At 45.4% G+C, this 22,613-nt stretch overlaps 1 protein-coding gene across 1 annotated transcript in view; it reads left to right on the forward strand.

Annotated features, from left to right (window-relative positions):
- Nucleotides 1-22,613, forward strand: part of CFL2 (cofilin 2) — a 57,214-nt gene that overhangs the window by 26,980 nt on the left and 7,621 nt on the right. The window contains exon 2 of the mRNA XM_075330734.1: nt 18,088-18,395. Coding sequence (XP_075186849.1) covers nt 18,088-18,395 — 308 coding nt within the window. The remainder of the gene's footprint in view (nt 1-18,087; nt 18,396-22,613) is intronic.

Here is a 22,613-nt window from a genome sequence, read left to right on the forward strand (position 1 = left end):
GTTTAAAGCTGCCCAGTGTCATCTTGTTTTTTTTCCTTCTCCCGCGTTCTTACCCTAAAGGCCGCTTTACACACTGCGACATCGCTCAAGCGATCTCGTTGGGGTCACAGAATTTGTGACATAAATCCGGCCGCTGTAGCGATGTCGTTGCGTGTGACACCTATGAGCGATTTTGAATCATCGCAAAAACAGTCAAAATCGCTCATCGGTGACATGCTCCACCAATTCTCGAATATCACTGCTGCTTGGTGTACAAAGTTGTTCATCGCTCCTGCGGCATCACACATCGCTATGTGTGACACCGCAGGAACGAGGAACCTCACCTTACCTGTGGCCGGCTGCAATGAGGAAGGAAGGAGGTGGGCGGGATGTTACGTCCCGCTCATCTCCGCCCCTCCGCTTCTATTGGGCGGCGGTTCGGTGATGCTGCTGTGACGTCGCTGTGACGCTGAACGAACCGCCCCCTTAGAAAGGAGGCGGTTCGCCAGTCACAGCGACGTCGCAGAGCAGGTATGTGCGTGTGATGCTACCGTAGCGATAATGTTCGCTACGGCAGCGATCACACGATATCGCATGTACGATGGGGGCGGGTGCTTTCGCGCTCGACATCGCTAGCAATTGCTAGAGATGTCGTAGCGTGTAAAGTGGCCTTTAGACATCAAACTGTGAGCACCAGCCAAACTGCATACAGTAACTGTACCAGGGACCGTGTATTTGATAAAATTGCCAGCCCTACATCTTACATACAATTATTAGAAATAGTATAATAATACCAGCTGTAGTGTATCAGTACAATAGAAGTGAAAACTGTGCAAATAGAGACAGTGGTCAGATATTAGTTTCATGCATTGTCTAAATGTCAATGCAATACACAAAGAAAATACAGTGACAGATGATAGATAATAGTGCCACACTCTGCCGGGCATTCTGCCATCAGCCGCACACACATCCAGATGTGTGAAAAAGTGACCCGCCAACCAGACATTTAAGCACACGTACTCGCTTACATAGTGGTGGCTCAGTTCAAATTGATTCTTTGATTTTGCAGGTAAGCAACCAAGTTATATGGCCATTATTAGGCTGAGGCCACACGGGGATTACTGCATGTCCTCGCATAACACTCGGCTCACGCTCGCAGCGGGAGCCGAGTGTCATGCGACTGTGGTTCAATCGTGTGATCAGACCACAGCTGCAGAGGAGGGGGCGGCGCTGAGGAGGGGCGGGAGGGATTTATCTCCCTCTCTCCTCCGTTGCCGGCTATTGCCATTCTCGCCCTGCACTCGCAGTACACCAGTGTTCTTCGAGTGCAGTGCGATTTTTCTCTCGCCCCATAGACTTGAATGGGTGCGAGTGAAACAGGATCGCATTGCACCCGCAGCATGCTACGAATGTTTTCTCGGTCCGATTAGGGCTTAGATTAGGGCTTAGAAAATAATCGCTCATGGGAGTAGGCCCATAAAGCAATATTGGTCCGAGTGGAATGCGATTTTTGATTGCATTCCACTCGCTCCAATTTTCTTGCTGAGTGGCCTAGGCTTTATAGTTGAAAACCTCCCAGACATGTGGTTATCGCTACATAAGTCCGTACCCTTATTCGGTTTTATAAGTGAACACTTGTGTAATGCTTAGGGTTGCAAGTGGGGCGTAGACCCACTGGGACACAGCACACAAAATACCTGAGGGGCTTGACTATGGCTCACACCAGTTTTTCACCAGAGCCTCTGATGGTGAGGGTGGATTTGCGCTGCAGGTAGAAACCAGGTGCCACTCAGGAAGACTCGGTGCTGCAACAGCTGGTTCCAGGGGTATGGACACAGACAGTCTCTGATGATGCAGGTGTAGCCGCTATAGCAGACTTAGGCGATAGGGTACGATGCAGCAGCGGCTGGTATAGCAGGTTCGGCTGGCATGGATAGATGCAGCAGTAGCGAATACGTCATGTACTGGAACACAGAAAGGTATTAGCAATATGGAACACAGTACTAAACAGCAGGAGCAGCAGCACTTAGGGACCTGACATCCAGCAACGTATAGACCATGTTGCCCAGGCACCTCCTTTACGGGGATGGTGCCTTAAATACCCAGTACTTCTCAGTCATAGGCTGAGAGGGACTTCTGGGATAGGGCACACTAGACCTTTAAGAAAAGGTGCCCATGCGCATGCCCTAAGAGCTTGTGCGGCGTGTGCAGGCCCCAGGAGATGTCAGTAGGAACCGCAGACGTAGTAGCTACCATTGAGTGGCTTGGAGTGTGTATCGGCGTCCCCACCAGGGGAGGGGAGAAAGACAGTGTGGGGATGCCAGTAATGGTGTTACAACTTGTAAGAAGGAGCTTAGGCCGGGTACACATAACTGGCTTTTCGCCGGTTTGACGGATGCGGCGCACGCCAGTACAGTATGATACAGTACAGTGGCAGCGCCGCAACTTCCGGGTCACGTGCTCCGGTCACATGACAGCCTGTGACCGGCGCTTGTTGCGCTGCCAGTGTACTGTATACACTGTACTGGCGTGCACCGCATTCGTCAAACCGGCGAAAAGCCAGATGTGTGAGAGCGCCCTTACTTGTCTAAAAACCCAAACCCACTCAGTCACCCGGACTCCCAGGACTAGGTGTCCTCTCACTACGGCTGCATTCATGTGACACATCCACCTAGCGCTCTCAATTTTTTGTCGGACAGAACACAGACCATAGAGTTTCACTGATTCATACACACATTCTTTTTAAAAACAAATCCGTGACTCCAGTACGTGAGACTCCTATTCTCGATTGTTTTGTGGAACAGATTTGTCCATTAAAGTATATGAGGATTGGTATAAAAAAAATGCCATACTGAAGACAGACCTTATACTGGAGAGCTACATCTGAATTACATCAGTTTTTAATGGCAATCTGTCTGGTGAAATACGCTATTAACCTGCAGATATAGGGTTAATCTGCAGGGTAATAGCGTTCTGCACCTGCCCATTGCCTGCACTTAGAGCCCCACTGCCGAGAGGAAATTAACTCTTTTGCTTCAGGCAGCGGTCGGCTTCCACTCATAGGGGTGATACAGGATCAGTATACAGTGAGTGGCTGTACCACACCCTCGGCAGTGACTAACAGCTGAGGCTAATGCTGAGCTCCAATGATGAGCGGCTGCCATTCAGTAAGGAGGGCAGTTACAGCCACAGAGCGGTGACTGAACCTGCGCTGCTGCCACTCCTATGATTTAACTGAGCCTGCGCCGCTGCCGCTCCTATGATTTAACTCAGCCTGCGCCGGTGCCGCTCCTATGATTTAACTGAGCCTGCGCCGCTGCCGCTCCTATGATTTACCTGAGCCTGCGCCAGTGCCGCTCCTATGATTTAACTGAGCCTGCGCCAGTGCCGCGCCTATTATTTAACTGCGCCGCTGCCGCTCCTATGATTTAACTGAGCCTGCGCCGGTGCTGCTCCTATGATTTAACTGAGCCTGCGCCACTGCCGCTCCTATGATTTAACTGAGCCTGCGCCAATACCGCTCCTATGATTTAACTGAGCCTGCGCCAATGCCGCTCCTATGATTTAACTGAGCCTGCGCCAGTGCCGCTCCTATGATTTAACTGAGCCTGCGCCAGTGCCGCTCCTATGATTTAACTGAGCCTGCGCCGGTGCCGCTCCTATGATTTTAACTGAACCTGCGCCGGTGCCGCTCCTATGATTTAACTGAACCTGCGCCGTTGCCGCACCAATGATTGGTAGCTGAATGTGGAAGGGAAGAATACAATTCTTTTCCTACCGGCAGGGGGGCTCTAAGTGCAGGCACTGGGTAGATTCAGAACGCTAATAACCTGTAGATTAACCTGCCAGTTAATAGCATTTTTTTTAACATAACAGATTCTCTTTAACTGCTTCATTGTTAAAGGGTATGTCCACTACTTTGACATTGATGGCCCATGCTTAGAGGTACTTTGCACGCTGCGACCTCGCTAGCCGATGCTTGCGATGCCGAGTGCGATAGTCCCCGCCCCCGTCGCAGCTGCGATATCTTGTGATAGTTGCCGTAGTGAACATTATCGCTACGGCAGCTTCACACTCACTTAACCTGCCCTGCGACGTTGCTCTGGCCGGCGACCCTCCTCCTTCCTAAGGGGGTGAGTCGTGCGGCGTCACAGCGACGTCACACGGCAGGCGGCCAATAGAAGCGGAGGGGCGGAGACGAGTGGGATGTAAACATCCCGCCCACCTCCTTCCTCATTGCAGGCGGGACGCCGGTAAGGAGATGTTCCTCGCTCCTTTGGCTTCATACACAGCGATGTGTGCTGCCGCAGGAACGAGGAACAACATCGTACCTGTCGCTCCAGCGAAATTATGGAAATGACCGACACTACACAGATCACCGATTTTCGACGCTTTTGCGATCGTTTATCGGTGCTTCTAGGCTTTACACGTTGCGACGTTGTTACCGGCGCCGAATGTGCGTCACTTTCTATTTGACCCCGACGATATCGCAGTAGTGATGTCGCAACGTGCAAAGTACCACTTAGGATAGGTCATCAATGTCTGATTGGCTGGGGTCCGACACGCCACACCCCCGCTGATTAGCTGTTCTCTGTCCTGGCGGCTGGAAATGCTCAGTTCTAGAGCTGCTCCGTCTTTTGATATCGGCTGCGGCCGGGTACTGCATATCCGCCTCCCATTCTAATCAATAGGAGGCGGTTGTGCAGTAACAAGCCGTGGCCACTATCAGAAGACGGAGCAGTAGCAGATCAGAGAATTTCTGTATGCCTGCTGTAGCCACAGGGGACCGTGAAGAGCTGATCGGCGGGTGCGGCGTGTCGAACCCCGGCCAATCAGATATTGATGACCTATCCTAAAAATAGGCCATCAATGTCAAAGTAGTCGACAACCCCTTTAAGAGGTGATGAAAAACTTTATCCAATCACCCAGACACAGTAGCTCACTTATTCACAGAGGATCCCAAAGATATCCAGACAAAAAGAGCATGAAATTGCATAGGCAAAGAGTGGAAAGACTGCAGCGGCACAGGGCTACTGTGCTTACAAGCCGCAGCATGACCGCAGCGTGTAATCTTTAGTATCCAGGTAGTCCACATTACGTTATCTTACATCTATTTATTGGTCTTCCTTTGTATGGTTTTGTGCATGATTAATTCATAAGTAATATTGGATTTACAAAATAAATTATAATCTGAGGTCTTCTGGAGTCTGACATTAATAACTTTTTAAAGTAATGAAAATTTCTCTGAATGTTTGGGCCAATATGAAATAATACTGTAGATAGTAATTTAAGATTATCTTGAGGTAAAAAAAAAATATACAGTACAGACCAAAGGTTTGGACACACCTTCTCATTCAAAGAGTTTTCTTTATTTTAATGACTCTGAAAATTGTAGATTCACATTGAAGGCATCAAAACTATGAATTAACACATGTGGAATGAAATACTTAAAGTGTGAAACTGAAAATTATTTATTATTATTATTTATTCATTTATATAGCGCTATTAATTCCACAGCGCTTTACATACAATTGCAACACTGTCCACACTGGGGCTCACAATCTAAATTCTTTATCAGTATGTTTTTTGGAGTGTGGGAGGAAACCGGAAAACCTGGTGGAAACCCACGCAAACACGGGGAGAACATACAAACTCCTTGCAGATGGTGTCCTTTGAGGGACTTGAACCCAGAACCCCAGCGCTGCAAGACTGCAGTGCTAACCACTGAGCCACCGTGTCGCCCAAAATATGTCTTCTATTCTAGGTTCTTCAAAGTAGCCACCTTTTGCTTTGTTTACTGCTTTGCACACTCTTGGCATTCTCTTGATAAGCTTCAAGAGGTAGTCACCGGAAATGGTTTTCACTTCACCGGTGTGCCCTGTCAGGTTTAATAAGTGGGATTTCTTGCCTTATAAATAGGGTTGGGACCATCATTTGTGTTGTGCAGAAGTCTGGTGGATACACAGCTGATAGTCCTACTGAATAGACTGTTGAATTTATATTATGGCAAGAAAAAAAGCAGCTAAGTAAAGAAAAACGAGTGGCCATCATTACTTTAAGAAATGAAGGTCAGTCAGTCCAAAAAATTGGGAAAACTTTGAAAGTGTCCACAAGTGCAGTGGCAAAAACCCATCAAACGCTACAATGAAACTGGCTCACATATGTGCCGCCCCAGGAAAGGAAAACCAAGAGTCACCTCTGCTGCGGAGGATAAGTTTATCTGAGTCACCAGCCTCAGAAATGGCAGGTTAACAGCAGCTCAGAGCTCAGATTAGAGACCAGGTCAATGCCAGACAGAGTTCTAGCAGCAGGCACATCTCTATAACAACTGTTAAGAGGAGACTTTGTGCAGCAGGCCTTCATGGTAAAATAGCTTCTAGGAAACCACTGCTAAGGACAGCCAACAAGCAGAAGAGACTTGTTTGGGCTAAAGAACACAAGGAATGGACATTAGACCAGTGGAAATCTGTGCTTTGGTCTGATGAGTCCAAATATGAGATCTTTGGATCCAACTACCGTGTCTTTGTGCGACGCAGAAAAGGTGAACGGATGGACTCTAGATGCCTGGTTCCCATGGTGAAGCATGGAGGAGGATGTGTGATGGTGTGGGGGGGCTTTGCTGGTGACACTGTTGGGGATTTATTCAAAATTGAAGGCATACAGAACCAGCATGGCTACCACAGCATCTTGCAGCGGCGTGCTATTCCATCCGGTTTGCGTTTAGTTGGACCAACATTTATTTTTCAACAGGACAATGGCCCCAAACACACCTCCAGGCTGTGTAAGGGCTATTTGACTAAGAAGGAGAGTGATGGGATGCTATGTCAGATGACCTGGCCTCCACAGTCACCAGACCTGAACCCAATCGAAATGGTTTGGGGTGAGCTGGACCGCAGAGTGAAGGCAAAAGGGCCAATAAGTGCTAAGCATCTCTGGGAACTCCTTCAAGACTGTTGGAAGACCATTTCCGGTGACTACCTCTTGAAGCTCATCAAGAGAATGCCAAGAGTGTGCAAAGCAGTAATCAAAGCAAAAGATGGCTACTTTGAAGAACCTAGAATATAAGACATGTTTTCTGTTGTTTCACACTTTTTTGTGAAGTATTTTATTCCACATGTTTTAATTCATAGTTTTGATGCCTTCAATGTGAATCTACAATTATCAGAGTCCTGAAAATAAAGAAAACTCTTCGAATGAGAAGGTGTGTTTAAACTTTTGGGTACTGTGTGTGTGTGTGTGTGTGTGTGTGTATATAATATATATATATATATATATATATATATATATATATATATATATATATATATATATATATTTATTTATTTTATATATATATATATATATATATATATATATATAAATAAAATATTAAAAAGCTGCAAAAATCGGACATGGAAACCCTGAAAAATACAGTGTCTCACATTACTTTTCTAGAAATCAGGAGCAATGCACATACTCTTTAGCATCAGCATACAAGCTCAAACTAACACTACGTCCGTGCACATAGCTGCAAATATATGCTCGGAGCTTCCATGCACACCCCTGCCCTACACACCCACACATTTCACTGGTCTTGATGGCTACTGGGCTGATATAGAAATGGCCATTTTTGTATTCTAAATATCTCAATTTTTTCTTATATTGCTTTAAGCAGTAATGCATATGTGCCACCCCTGCAGCAGTCGAACTGCTCGGATCCGGGGTCGCTGTGGCTCGAGGGTCTCCGGGACCTGGGGGCTTGTGGCCACTTCGTAGTGTAAAAGGGGGGAATATTTACAAGGGAGAGTTCGTTACGCCACCCGTGGTTCGTGGTAAGGGGAGTACCGCCGCTGCCGATTGGAGTACCTGGGGGAGATGGAGTGGGGCAGCCAGATGATGTGCCCTCCACGGGTAGGGGAGACCCTGGATCCCTAGAGAATAGGTTGAGGGTAGCGTGGTGCGGGCTGTGTGGGCAGGCAGGACGCAGGGAGAGCAGTGTACTCAGACTGTGCGGATATTGGTGCAACCATTAAGTAGACTCTGACACAAAAGTAAACCAAGTCTCTGGGTGCTGCTGCCACTCCGGGGAGCCCGTCCGGGAATCCGTCCCCACTGGTATTGTTAGTGGTCCGGAGCCTGCCTCCATGCACAATTGTAGAAGTTCCTAAGTGACCCTTCAGCCTGAAGCTGTCAGGTCCCGCTCCCTATCTTAGAATAGTGGAGCTGTGCTCTCGATGGCTGACACTTAGGGCTTTCCAGCTTATGCGACCTACAGAAATCCCATCTCCCTCGTTGTGATGGTGCCTTCAATCTCTGAGCTCTTGGGGAAAGTTCATAAAGAGACTATCCTCCACAGGTGAATTACCAGGTTGCGTGAAGCTACTCCCTAATCTAGGGTCCTGTACCCTGCCGTGCACAGTACCGGTCCGGTTACTGGACTTTCCGGTGCCGACCGTTCTCCAAAACTAAGTCTTGGCACCCTTCTCCGATACCCTGTGACCAGGTCTCAGACTCCTCTGGTCCCAGAACACCGTCTGCGACCTAACCAAAGTCTCACAGGGAGCTACAACTCCCCCAGCTCCTCACTCTCTGAGGGCTACTTCTAAACTGACTATCTCCCTCCCACCAGTCTGCCTGACCACTAGGCATGTGGCCCTTTTCCAGCTAGACCACCCACTGGTGTGCCTGACAGGGTGTGGTGTGAGGTGTGGTTAGGATTTGAGTGCTGATGGGAACAATACCAGAGTTAGGATCCCAGAATGATGGAGGATGAGTTCTGCACCATAAGAGAAAGCAGTGCAGTTCCCTGTGACACGCTGATAAGGTCAGGGGCGTCACACATATTCTTATATTCATGGTTTACATGCTTTGGCATTTCAAAGTGCAACTGTATTTTTCAGTCTTAATAAAATGACTGCACGGTCTAGTCGCTGAGGTAAATTATATAAATAAAACAAAAGAACATTTAAAAAAAAAAATGCAAAAAAAAAAAAATGCAAAAAAAATCAAAATAGGTACAAATAATTTTAGAATTGATGTTTTGGTCACACTGCTGCCAAAAAAATTGAACAAAAAGTTGTATGTACCCCAAAATGTGATCAATGAAAAGTACAATCCGAGACAAAAAAGATAAAAAAATGCCCCAACTAGATTGGTAGCTCAATAATCATAATGAAATTGTGATTGTCCTGATGAGGGAGCTTCACTCCGAAACGCGTTGAATAAATCACATTCTGGCAAACAATCACTTTCTTCACATGGCAGCGTGGGCGGTTCAACATCATTTTCACTGTCAGCCAAGGGCCTACCAGAAACACTGCCTCTGGGGGCCCGCTGTTCAGCTATCCTCATTCACACATTTATCTGTACTTCTATGTAATAAAGCACTAGGTAGTTTGTTGCATGAATGATGAGATGTAGTTTTTTCTGTACATAATAATGTAATGGGGCCAAATACTGCTCATATTGGGGGGAAGAGGCTTGAGGGCGCTTTACACTAAACGACATCGCTAACGAGATGTCGTTGGGGTCACGGAATTCGTGACACACATCCGGCCTCGTTTACGACGTCGTTGCGTGTGAAACGCAGGGACGACTGTTAACTATCAAAATTACTTACCATATCATTGATCGTTGACGCGTCGTTCCATTCCCGATTATCATTGCTGTTGCAGGATGCAGGTTGTTCGTCGTTCCTGTGGCAGCACACATCGCTACGTGTGACACCGCAGGAACGAGGAACAACCTCGTACCTGCGGCTGCCCGCAATGAGGAAGGAAGGAGGTGGGCGGGATGTTCGTCCCGCTCATCTCCGCCCCTCCGCTTTTATTGGGCAGCTGCTTAGTGACGTCGCTGTGACGCCGAACGAACCGCCCCCTTAGAAAGGAGGCGGTTCGCCGGCCACAGCGACGTCGCTAGGCAGGTAAGTATGTGTGATGGGTGTTAGCGATGTTGTGTGCCACGGGCAGTGATTTGCCCGTGACGCACAACCGACGGGGGCGGGTACGCACACTAGCGATATCGCTTGCGATATCGCAGCATGTAAATTGGCCTTTACTCCAGCATAGGAGCCCACCGGGGAATTCCCCTGTCTTCTTGTGGGTAATCTGAGCCTGACTCTCAGTGATGGGAATATTGAACATAAAACAAACACAATCAAATCTTTCAAAATTTTGAAAAAGGCGTACTTCTTATTTTAAAATTCTTGAAGAGGTTGTTCAATTTTGTTTTGCTTTTTTTAACCCTAGACAATCTATTTAAAACTTGGAAAACACCTTTAATATTAATCTCAGTATAGATGCCCTATGACTAATAGGGATAATCCCTCCAGATATAGAAAATGAAATAATGAATGAGTGCTCGAGAATGTCACTCTGGAGCTGGGAGCTGTCATCTACCGAACAGGGCAAAATCTCACGAAGAAAAACAAATTATTTGTTTCTTTTCCAGACAATCTGGAATCAGGCATCTAAACCTACAGCGCAAATTGTTGTCTCAAAAAGGTCAGCAAAGAATAAGAGCCTCTAAAATTAGAATATCAAACACTACAAGTTGTTCTTCTGGTTCAGTTTTTGAATGGTTACAGGATTTGTTTGACAACCAATATGGCCAACACTACTAATCTCACAAGGGTTGTCGCTTAGCCTTCCCAAAGCCCAGTACTTCTGGCATGTCCATGTGACGCCCTGGCACCGCCAGGTGGTTACACACAAAGTAGACCCCCACAACACCGTCCCTCATAGGGTTACACCGAGCCGACAAAACCCTAGTCACCCCCGCCAGGGTAGGAAAGGCACACCAGTGGGCGGGACCAGATGGAAGGAAAACGCCCACCTAGGGGTCTAGAGAATCCGGGGTGGGAAAAGAGAGAGTTGGGAGTTCAGAGTTGAGAGTAGAGAGCTCTGAGTTCGGAGTAGGAGTGAGACAGAGGAGAAAGTGAAGTGAAGTTCAAGTGGAAGCCAGAGAGGAAAGGCGTCGGGGTTGGAGCCCTGGCGTGCTGGCTAGGTGACAGACGGTGGTCCATGTCTGTCAGAAGACGGGAAGACGGCTGCTGGAGAGCTGAGGTGGACTGGGACAGGGTAGGACCCCGCCGGTACCGACACCGGACAACCGACCCGGAAACCGTGCACAGAGGGGGTACCTGGACCCTGAAGCAAGGACCGGAACCAACGGCTTTGTTAATTCACCAGTTGAGGACAGGATTATAGGTCCTGTCCCACCCAAAGTCCCAAAACAGCAGACCAGCAGCCCACCGCGGGGGATAGGGCATCCGCCAGGGCCCCTTTAGATCTCACGGGTCAGCGCCTGCGGGCAAGGCTCCCACCCGTAGTTCTGGGAGCGGACTCTCGTGTTCCACACCGGGAAGTCCAAAGAGAACTAAACCGTGCAGAGGAAAGTGACACAGACCATCACCCCGGGTGAAGGACCAGAATACACCTGGCCGCGGCGGCCGGCCACTGGCACCTTGGTTTACCGCTGGACTTGTGTGATTTCTTTGACTGTGAGTACACTAACATCCCCTGGTCCGACCGGGCGCGCCAGCCCCTGCAGCCACCATCCGCAGCACAGTGACACTGGGCCCCGGGGTATCCACCCCTACCCACGGAGGGTTAAAAACAACTAGCTGCCATCCCAATGCCAGCGGGTGCTCCCTAGTAGCAGCAGTGGTACCCCATCTTACCACACGCCGTGGGTAGCGTCACGGACTATATAGAAAATCCCACATACAACCAAACCCCCTTTTTATTTGAAGTGTCCGCGAGACCCCTGGGTCCGGAGATCCCTCGAGCCACACCACGGATCCGGATCCAAGCAGCCCGGCTTTTGGCGTGGGGGCGGCACATACAGACAAATAATTTCTGGTCAACGCAGTGTCTCTAATTCTATTATTCCAATCAGTTATAATTACTACAAGTGCAAGATCTGATACATGACGGTCCATCTGGGCTCTGTTATTATCCCATTTTTCAGAATGGCAAGAAACTCTGCGAGACACTTTTTCTTACATTCTAAAAACGAACACGCAACGGATCCAGGCTGCTACAAAATCCAGGCTGTGCAGGAGTTTACATATTGTTGGCCACCCTACATAGTTTATTCAAGCAAGTTACTGCACAATGAAAGGGATAAACCAGGAAAGAATTCACTGTGATAAAACGGTGGGAGACGATCTGAGTGACGAGACGACACCTGCCTGCTGTGATTTCTAACAGTGGGTAGATTCGAATGCAGAAAACTTTCCTGCACAAATTTATGCCACTGAAAATATGATTTGGGTTTGTTTTGAATCAAGCGCATGGATTTCTGCAAGTTCCATTTACTTAAACTGGACGGTCGCACAATTTCCTGCAACAAAAGCAGTAGAAGTAACAAAAATCTGAGAAAATAAAGTAATGAATGGATGTGATTCAGGCTACATAAGTTTTGTTTGCAGTTTCTCACATGAGGCTACTTCTTTACCATCAACGTTCTATCAAAGGCTCAAGTGACAAGGTCTGTGATGTACATCATGTAAATGTGTCTATCTATGATACATGCTGCACATAAATTACAGTAGATCAGGGATGGGCCCACAGTCCACATCCAGCCCTCTGCATATTCCAGTCCGGCCTGTGCAGACCAATGTCAAAGCTATCCCCAACCCCAAGATGCAGACAGGAGTAAATACATTAGTGGAGTACAGAGCCGCCGACTCCTTTTTCCACTAATCAGCATGTGAGACAGCAGACGCGAAGATGTCATATCATCATGTGTGCTGTAGTAGAGTCAGTGCACCAGAGACTGGTTTAGAGCGTCAGGGGAAAGGGAGCAAGGTGAATATGTGTTGATTTTTTTTCATATGTGCATGTATATTGTAGGCTATGTAGGGGCTCATGCTGTATTTAGGAGGCTATGTGTGGGCTCATACTGTATATACACCATGTTCCAAATTACTATGCAAATTGGATTTAAGTGTCATAGCGATTAATTTTTTTTTTTTTCTTCAATGAAACTCATTGATGGTCTTGTGTCTCAGGGTTCTTTTGGATCACTGTAATCAATCTCAGATACCTGTGAATTAGTTTGCCAGGTGAGCCCAATAAAAGGAAAACTGGATGCTCCACAATATTAGGCCCGTTTCACACGTCAGTGAAAAACACTGACGTTTTTCACTGGCGTGTAAAACACGCACTTGTCCCTCCGTGTGCCGTGAATCACGGCACACGTGGGTTGTCTAAGTGCAATCCGGGCTCCGTTCTCCGTGGCCCGTGATTGCACTTAGAAATCAACTCACCTGTGCCCGCTCCCGCTCTCCATGGTGCTGATCGCTCCCGCGGTGCAGCATCCAGCCGGCGCTGACCCCCGCAGCAGCTGCTTCCGGGTCGGCTGTGTCGTGCATCATGAATATGCAGGACAGTAATGAGCCGGCTCAGAAGCAGCAGGCAGCAGAGGCTGCACAGAGCGTCGCTGGAGCCTGGTGAGTAAAAATGATTTTTATTTTAGAAGCACGTTTTTTTCTGGCACGTGTTTCACGGACCACACCACTGCGTGGTCCGTGGGACATCAGTGATGCCAGAAAAAAATGGACATGTCTCCGTGCGGCAATCACGGACACGCGGGTACGCCGCACGGAGACACGTGCAGTGAAAAATCACTGATGTGTGAGCAGACCCATTCATTATAATGGGTCTGCGTATGTCAGTGATTCTGGTACGTTTAAAAAAAAAAGCACAAACGTCCCAGAATCACTGACGTGTGAAAGGGGCCTTAAGCAGGCCACAGTTTTCAAGTAACATGGGAAATAAAAAGGATCTCTCTGCTGCCAACAAGCATCAAATAGTGCAATGCCTTGGACAAGGGAAGAAAACATTAGATATTTCATGAAAACGTAAGCGTGATCATCGTACTGTGAAGAGATTTGTGGCTGATTTTGAGAACATACGTGTTCGTGCTGATAAAGGCAGAATGAGGAAGGTTTCTGCCAGGCAAGTTCATTGGATTTAAGGCCGCTTTACATGCAACGATATCGCATGTACGATGGGGGCGTGTGCTATTGCGCTGGACATTTAAATCCAATTTGCATAGTAATTTGGAACATGGTGTATATACAGTATGAGCCCACACATACCCTCCTAAATACAAGCCGATGCTAGGGATGTCGCAGCGTGTAAAGCCCCCCTTAGATTGCACACAGGTGGACTTCCTTTCACTAAGCATGTGACTTAAGAAGACAATTGCTTGCACCAGAAATGTTTAAGGGATTCGTAGCAAAAAGGGGTGAATACATCTGCACATGGAAAATTTTATTTATTTTATCCCATAAATTTAATTTTTGCCTATATTTTTCTCACTTCTCCATCATAATGTAACAAAATAGGTAAAAAGCCTTGGGGGGGTGAATAGTTTCACAAGGTACTCTATATCAATGGGCTGTGGGGAGGCTCATACTGTGTATAGGGGGATGTCAGCATACTTTTATTCTGCTTAATATTAATATAACATAGTAATTATAATTGTAACTAGCATCTTAATATTAATATTGAGCAGAATTAATTTAATGTCTATTGGTTCATCCCTCCAAAATCAGTCACAGTCTCTCATGTGGCCCCTGAGGAAAATGAATTGCCACCCCAGCAATAGAAGAGATAATTGCAGGTGAAATAAGTATTGAACACGTTGAGAATTTTCTAAGGAAAATTATTTCTGAAGGTGCCATTGACATGAATTTCTCTCCAGATGTCAGTAACAACCCATCCAATCAACAAAAAATAAAATAAAAAAATAATCAAACGATTGATGTTCATAAATTAAGTTATGTGTAATAATGAGAAATGAAAGGAAAAAAAGTATTGCATTAGCTTACTGACATATATTTAATACTTCATACAAAAGCCTTTGTTGGTGATGACAGTTTCAAGATGACTCCTATACTGAGAAACTGGTGGCATGCATTGCTCAGGTTGATTTTGGGCCATTCTTCCATACAAACACGCTTCAAATCCTGAAGGTTTTGTGGGCCCCTTTTATGAACTGCGATTTTTAGTTCCTTCTACAAATTTTCTAATGGATTCAGGTCCGGTGATCGGCTTGGCCAATCTAGCAGCTTTATTTTCTTTAAGATCAATTGAGAGTTTCTTTGGCTGTGTGTTTGGGATCATTGACTTGCTGAAATATCCACCCTTGTTTCATCTTCATCATTCTGGTAGATGGCAGCAGATTTTTATCAAGAATGTCTCAGTACATTTCTCCATTAACCCTTCCTTGAAGGGTGCTTGAAAACAGCCCCACACCATGATGTTCCCACCACCAAACTTCAATGTTGGTATTGTGTTTTTGGTGTGGAACCCTTTTGCATGCAAAAAGATCAATTTCAGTCTCACCTGACCAGACTATATTATCCCATTATTTCACAGGTTTGTCTAAATGTTGCTGAGCAAACCTTGACGAGCTTGAACCTGCTTTTTGTTCAGCAATTGAGTCTGGTGTGGCGAGCGTCCATACAGCCCATGGAGGTTGAGTGCATTACTTATTGTTTTCTAAAAAACAATTGTACCTGCTGATTTCTGTAGCTCTCCACAGGTTTTCCTTGGCTCTTGGACAACTCTTCTGATAATTTTTTTCACTCCTCTGTGTTAAATCTTGAGGGGAGCACTTGTTTGTGCCCGGTTTATGGTGAAATGATGTTGTTTCCACTTGCGGATTATGGCACTAACAGGGTTCACTAGGACGTTCTGTAGTTTTGAAATTATGTAACCAATGCCATCAGTAAGTTTTGCAACAATAAGGTTGTGAAGGCCTTGAGAAAGCTCACTGGTTTTACCCATCATGAGTTGTTTCTTGAGTGGTAACTTGTAGCGAGACACCTTTTTATACACCATCAGTTAAACAGGCTGATATTTTTCACTAATTGGCAGGATTGCTTTCTAATTACTGTTAAGGGTGCTTTACACGCTGCAACATCGCTAACGATATATTGTCAGGGTCACTGTGTTTGTGACGCACATCTGGCATCGTTAGTGACATCCCAGCATGTGACAGCTAGGAGCGACGATCAACGATCGGAAAAACGTCAAAAATCGTTGATCGTTGACACGTCGCGCTTTCGCAATATCGTTGGTGGTGCATGCCGCTGGTTGTTTGTCGTTCCTGCGGCATCACACATCGCTATGTGTGACACCGCAGGAACGACAAACATCTCCTTACCTGCGTCCACCGGCAATGAGGAAGAAAGGAGGCAGGCGGGATATGCCGCCCACTCATCTCCGCCCCTCCACTTCTATTGGACGGCTGCCGTGTGACGTCACTGTGACGCCGCACGAACCACCCCCTTAGAAAGGAGGCGGTTCGCCAGCCACAGCAATGTCGCAGGGAAGGTAAATCTATGTGATGGGTGTAAGCGATGTTTTGCGCCACGGGGAGCGATTTGCCCGTGACGTACAACAGACGGGGACGGGTACGCTCGCTAGCGATATCGATATCGCAGCGTATAAAGTGCCCTTTAGATTTAAGGTGGTGCCATGACTTTTCATGGCTTTTTTCACCCCCTCGTTCTGTATTTGTTCAATATCTTTGTTCCTGGGCCATTTCTCATTATTATACATAACTTAATTTATGGACATCTATGGTTTGAGGTTTTTGCCTGTGTGGATTGGATGGATTGTTACTAACATTTGTTGAGAATTTCTTGTCAATAGCACTTTTCTTTTAGAAATATATTTACTTAGAAAATAGGTGACGTGTTCAATACTTATTTCACTCTCTGTATTTCAACATTTTACAAAATTCCAACTACAGCACAGAAACAAATAGACATGTCATATGAGCTACTCTAATCTTATCCATGTGTTAGAAGTGTGTTTGGATTTTCATTTGGCAATGGTCGTCAAGGCAAGAGAGCGTGGATTGTACGCTAGTATGTCAGCCAAAGTTAAACAAACATGAAATATAACATTTGCTGTCGGCTGATTGACTGGAGGGCCAGCAGATTAAGATGATGTGTAAAGAAACTAAAATAAAACTGGAACTAAACGATCAAAGCATAAAATATGTGGCCAACAAAAAACTGCAAGTCAAACACTCCAGCAAAACACAACTAGAGAAGTTCTATTCAGATAAATGTTTTGCTAGAGAGGTATTGCAGAAAATTATTGCTACTCTTCATTTAATTAAAAGTTTTGCAATTTTTTTCAATACATGTCTTGGATTGAGTCTTTAGCTTTTTCAAGATTTTTACTACAATTTAATGTGAATCTTTAATGGCCACATATTGCCTAAATAATGAAGGGCTTGACAATGGAATCACAAGACTGGCATACCTAGCAAGTAAATGACAACATGTATAAAGGACTATTCTGGTGGGTGACCAGGTACATACAAGTGCATCTCAATAAATTAGAATATCATCAAAAAGTTAATTAATTTCAGTAATTCAATACAAAAAGAGAAATGCATATATTATATAGAGTCATTACACACAGAGAGATCTATTCCAAGTGTTTATTTCTGTTAATATTGATGATTATGGTTTACAACCAATCAAAACCCAAAAGTCTTTATCTCAGAAAATTAAAATAATTACCACAAAAAACCTGCTAAGGCTTCCTAAGCATTTAAAATGGTCCCTTAGTCTGGTTCAGTAGGCTATACAATCACGGGGAAGACTGCTGACTTGACAGATGTCCATAAGGTAATCATTGACACACTCCACAAGGAGGGTAAGCCACAAAAGGTCATTGTTAAAGAAGCTGACTGTTCACAGAGTGCTGTATCCAAGCATATTAATGGAAAGTTGAGTGGAAGGAAAAAAGTGTGGTAGAAAAAGGTGCACAAGCAACCGGGATAACCGCAGCCTTGATAGAATTGTTAAGACAAGGCCACTTGTAACTCATAAATGCCTAATATTGCCTAATAATTTTTCATAATGTTGTTTTTATATAAAAAAATGTCTTTTTTAATAATGTCTTCAATAAAATAATCTTATTTATTGCTATCTACTCTAGTCACTTTATTGGTATTTTTGGATTCTAGAGTTAACATTATTGTGATTGGGCCATTAATTTGGTGTTCTAAAAACAATAAAACTTGAGTATAAGAAGGTTTTGTTATTTGAGCAAAGAGGAATTTTGACTTTGTATTTCTGTTTCTAAACAGGCATCTGGTGTCACAGTAAATGATGAAGTTATCAAAGTTTTCAATGAGATGAAGGTGAGAAAAGCTCAGTCTTCTGAAGAGATAAAGAAAAGGAAGAAGGCTGTACTGTTTTGCCTGAGCCCCGATAAACGTGAAATAATTGTGGAGGAGGCCAAGCAAATATTGGTGGGAGATATTGGAAATACAGTTGAGGACCCATACAGGACCTTTGTCAATCTTCTGCCTCTTGACGACTGTCGATACGGACTGTATGATGCTACTTATGAGACTCAGGAGTCCAAGAAAGAGGATCTTGTCTTCATCTTCTGGTACATTCCTTAAAATGATGTGGTAAACAACCGAGCAGATGCTGGGGTACATCCTTTTAACAACGCTATCTTAATTTGAGATCTTTTAGATTTAGTCATTGTTCAGAATTCGTCTTTGTCTCCATTCCCTCAACGGAGTCGTTCACATCAACTGGCCAAGTGGAGTCCATAACATGCCACTTTAGTATCTGGACCTGATGGCATTGTAATATCATTGTCTACAATGCCATTGTGTCTGGCTAAAAGGATGGACACCGCTGGAAAGTTGCATGTTTTAAACTCTCTTTAGCTAATTAAAGGGGTTGTCCACTACTTGGACAACCCCTTCTCATTCCTCATTTGCCCCCATATAAATATCAAAGCCTATACTTACGTCCGGCGCCGGCGCAGTTGCAGCGATGTTGAAATTCACGTTCCTCGGGCCCACGTGACATTATTATGACATGCGAGCCCCGTGACCAATCAGTGTTGGCTTCTTTCTCCCCACCTTCGGACTTTTAAGTAATTAACTTGAAGTGAAAGAGCCGACTGAAACTCACTTCTTGTTAATTACTTAAATGTCCGAAGGCGTGGAGGGAAGAAAACGGTGCTGATTGGACGCAGAGCTCGCATGTCATAAGAATATCACGTGGGCCCGAGGAGCACAAGTTTCAACATCGCTGGAACCGCACAGACACCAGAGGTGAGAATAGGCTTTATTTTTATGGGGGCGAACATGGGGAATAAGAATGGGTTGTCCAAGTAGTGGACAACCCCTTTAAAGTCAATGACGCTGTCAGGTTCACATTCAAATTTATGTGCAGCTCGACCACAAGTCAAATGACCACAAAGTGCAGCAGTCCCAGCCCAAGGAAGGCCCTAATCCATATGAAAAAAAAAAGTTTAAAAAAACTGAGAATCCTCAGTGGTTGATACCTTTTTATGGCTAACTGAAAATAAGATAATAAATAGCAAGCTTTCGAGACTACTCAGGTCTCTTCATCAGGCATGGTATGATGAAGAGACCTGAGTAGTCTCGAAAGCTTGCTATTTATTACCATCTTTTCAGTTAGCCATTAAAAGGTAATAAATAGCAAGCTTTCGAGACTGCTCAGGTCTCTTCATCATACCATGCCTGATGAAGAGACCTGAGTAGTCTCGAAAGCTTGCTATTAATACCTTATTTTCAGTTAGCCATAAAAAGGTATCAACCACTGAGGATTCTCAGTTTTTTTAAACATTTTTTTCTATCTATTGGCTAACAAAAAAAATATATATTTTATGTAATCCATATGATGCTGTTAGTTCAGGTCATTAGACTACTAAAATCTGACAGCACCTTGGCCATCTAAATAAAGTCTATCCTATTCTACCTATGCATATTTATATAAAATATTTTTAAGGCTATTTACCTTTACACAGAGCTATTGCAAATTACACAGTTTTTCTTTAAAACTCTTTATACATTTCAATAGGAGTACTTTTATCTTTTGAAAAATAGTTAGTTAAATTTCCGAAGACTAGCTAATAGGCCGGGAACACACAGGGACTAATGCGATCATCGCATGACACTCGGCTCGCGCAGGAGCCGAGTGTCATGCGAGTATCACTGCGACTGATGTCCGATTATGCTATCGGACCTCAGCTGCGGGGGATGGGCCGGCACTGAGGAGAGGCGGGCCAGTGCTGAGGAGGCGTGGGCCGGCTCTGAGGAGGGGCGGGCTGGCTTTGAGAAGGGGCGGGCCGGCGCTGAGGAGGGGCGGGCCGGCGCTGAGGAGGGGCGGGCCGGTGCTGAGGAGGGGTGGGCCGGCACTGAGGAGGGGCGGGCCGGCACTGAGGAGGGGCCGGCCAGCGCTGAAGAGAGGGAGGGATTTATCTCCCTTTCTCCTCCGTAGCCGGCTACTGCCATTCTCGCACTGCACTCGTGGTACACCGGTGCGATCTTTCTCTTGCCCCATAGACTTGAATGGGTGCGAGAGAAAGAGTCTCGCATTACAGTCGCAGCATGTTGCGATTGTTTTCTCGGTCCGGTTTTGGCCGAGAAAATAATCGCTCATGTGCGCTAACACATACGTTAATATTGGTCTGAGTGGAATGCAATGTTTTATCGCACTCCTCTCGGTCCGATTTTCATGCCGTGTATCTTAGGCCCTAGGGAGACAAACACAAGGAACCTCAATAGAAAAGATAATCGCTAAATATGAAACCTCACCAAATGACAGTACCAAGGCCAATCCTGGTGGCACACTCGATTAATACAAATCAAATAATTAGTTATATATTTTATTAGACTTGATTACAAAAAGCAACATCTCTTATAACCAAAAATGTTAGAAAAAATTGCTGTATAATGCATGTTAAAAAATATAATATATAAAAAATAGTCCTAGTCATGTAGTAATGTCATGCTGCCCTTGTTAGAGAAGTATAAAACTGCTGACAAGCACAGTCGTTCACTATCAAAATATACAATATCTATGCTTGTTAACTAAATTTCAACATATAATAAAGTTAGATAATATATAGCATTATATGAACCATATTTCTAAATCTGAAAAAAAACCTGAGAAGTCTTATAGCTAAAATGTAAAAGGAAATATGCACTTTGATAAGTTGCCATATTGGTCCATGTGGGATCATTTTTTACGTATCTTAGTAATTACATAATATTTAATAAAGTTTTACTATAATTGATCTAGCAATACTATAGCGGGCTTTACACGCTACGATATCGCTAGCAATTGCTAGCGATATCGAGCGTGTAAGTACTCGCCCCCGTCGCACATGCGATATCGTGTGTTCACTGCCGCAGCGAACATTATCGCTACGGCAGCGTCACATGCACTTACCTGGTCGGCGGCGTCGCTGTGACTACTGAACAATCCCTTCCTCAAGGGGGAGGGACGTTCAGCATCACAGCGACGTCACTAAGCGGCCGGCCAATCAAAGTGGAGGGGCGGAGATGAGCGGGACATAACATCCCGCCCACCTCCTTCCTTCCTCATTGCGGCCGGCGGCAGGTAAGGAGACGTTTCTCGCTCCTGCGGTGTCACACACAGCGATGTGTGCTGCCGCATGAGCGACGAACAACATGGATAAACAACCCTTACCGATTTTTGGTTTTGGGACGACCTCTCCATGGTGAACGATTTTCACCATTTTTGAGGTCGCTGATAAGTGTCACACGCTGCGATATCGTTAATAACGCCGGATGTGCGTCACGAACAACGTGACCCCGACGATAAAACATTAACGATATCGTAGCATGTAAAGCCCGCTTATAGGTTTACACAATGGAGTCTCCCTAGTCTTGAAGAGCAGCTACAATACTGCTGACCATAGAGCGGCTGAAATTGGGCAAATAAACTACATATTAAATGGGGTCCTAAATATCGGATATTCTACTATTTATAATAGGAAATTCCCTTCCCAGGACACCCCTCTGTTATCCAGACTTTCGATAACATTCAGAAATCATCACACTATACAGAGTTGATAACGGGAATCTATTAGCTTGGAAATAATGTGCAATCTATGGGCAGCATGTTATAGAGCAGAAGTGGAGCAGATTGATACACAGGTTTGTGGGGTGGGGGGGGGAAATCGGTAAAACTTAAATTTTCTTCCTATTAGGATCCTTGCTGTTTCTGGGCTTAGGAGTCAAGAAGGCGGCCTTACTCAGTGATTGAGAGCCTTCCCAGTAGACGAGTGCATGCATAGATAGGTGTCAATCACGAATAGGATGTGGTGGGTCCTGACATGCGGGGCTGCTGGTCTCCTCCGCAGGAGAACGCAGCCCACTATCGGGGTTCGGGGCAGTTGCGGTCTCTCGCTTGTGTTCTCCCTGCGGAGGACGCTTGTGACTCCGCAGCACAGAATTGACATGCTTGTGGCTCGGGAAGCTGCACCACAGGTCAGTTTATGCTATAGGCCGTACACGCACAGTAGGCACGGGATTTCTAGAAATCCCATCCACTTTGCTTGTACTGTACAACGCAGCATTTTAGACGCATCAAAAACATGCTGCATCCAAATTCAAGGAAACACTGATCGGGGAGAAGGTACTCCAACAGGCATACATGAGGCTGTTGAATTTAGGTCAGGAGACCCACGGCCAGTCCATGCATCATAATATGTACTTAAGGTGTGATATATGGACATCTGAACTCTGTTTTATACTGAATCTTTTCTCTCAAACCTATATATCAATCTATTCCGCTCCATGTTCTATACAATGAT

Source organism: Anomaloglossus baeobatrachus, chromosome 12 (assembly GCF_048569485.1).
Source record: "Anomaloglossus baeobatrachus isolate aAnoBae1 chromosome 12, aAnoBae1.hap1, whole genome shotgun sequence".
In the NCBI taxonomy this organism is placed as follows: domain Eukaryota; kingdom Metazoa; phylum Chordata; class Amphibia; order Anura; family Aromobatidae; genus Anomaloglossus; species Anomaloglossus baeobatrachus.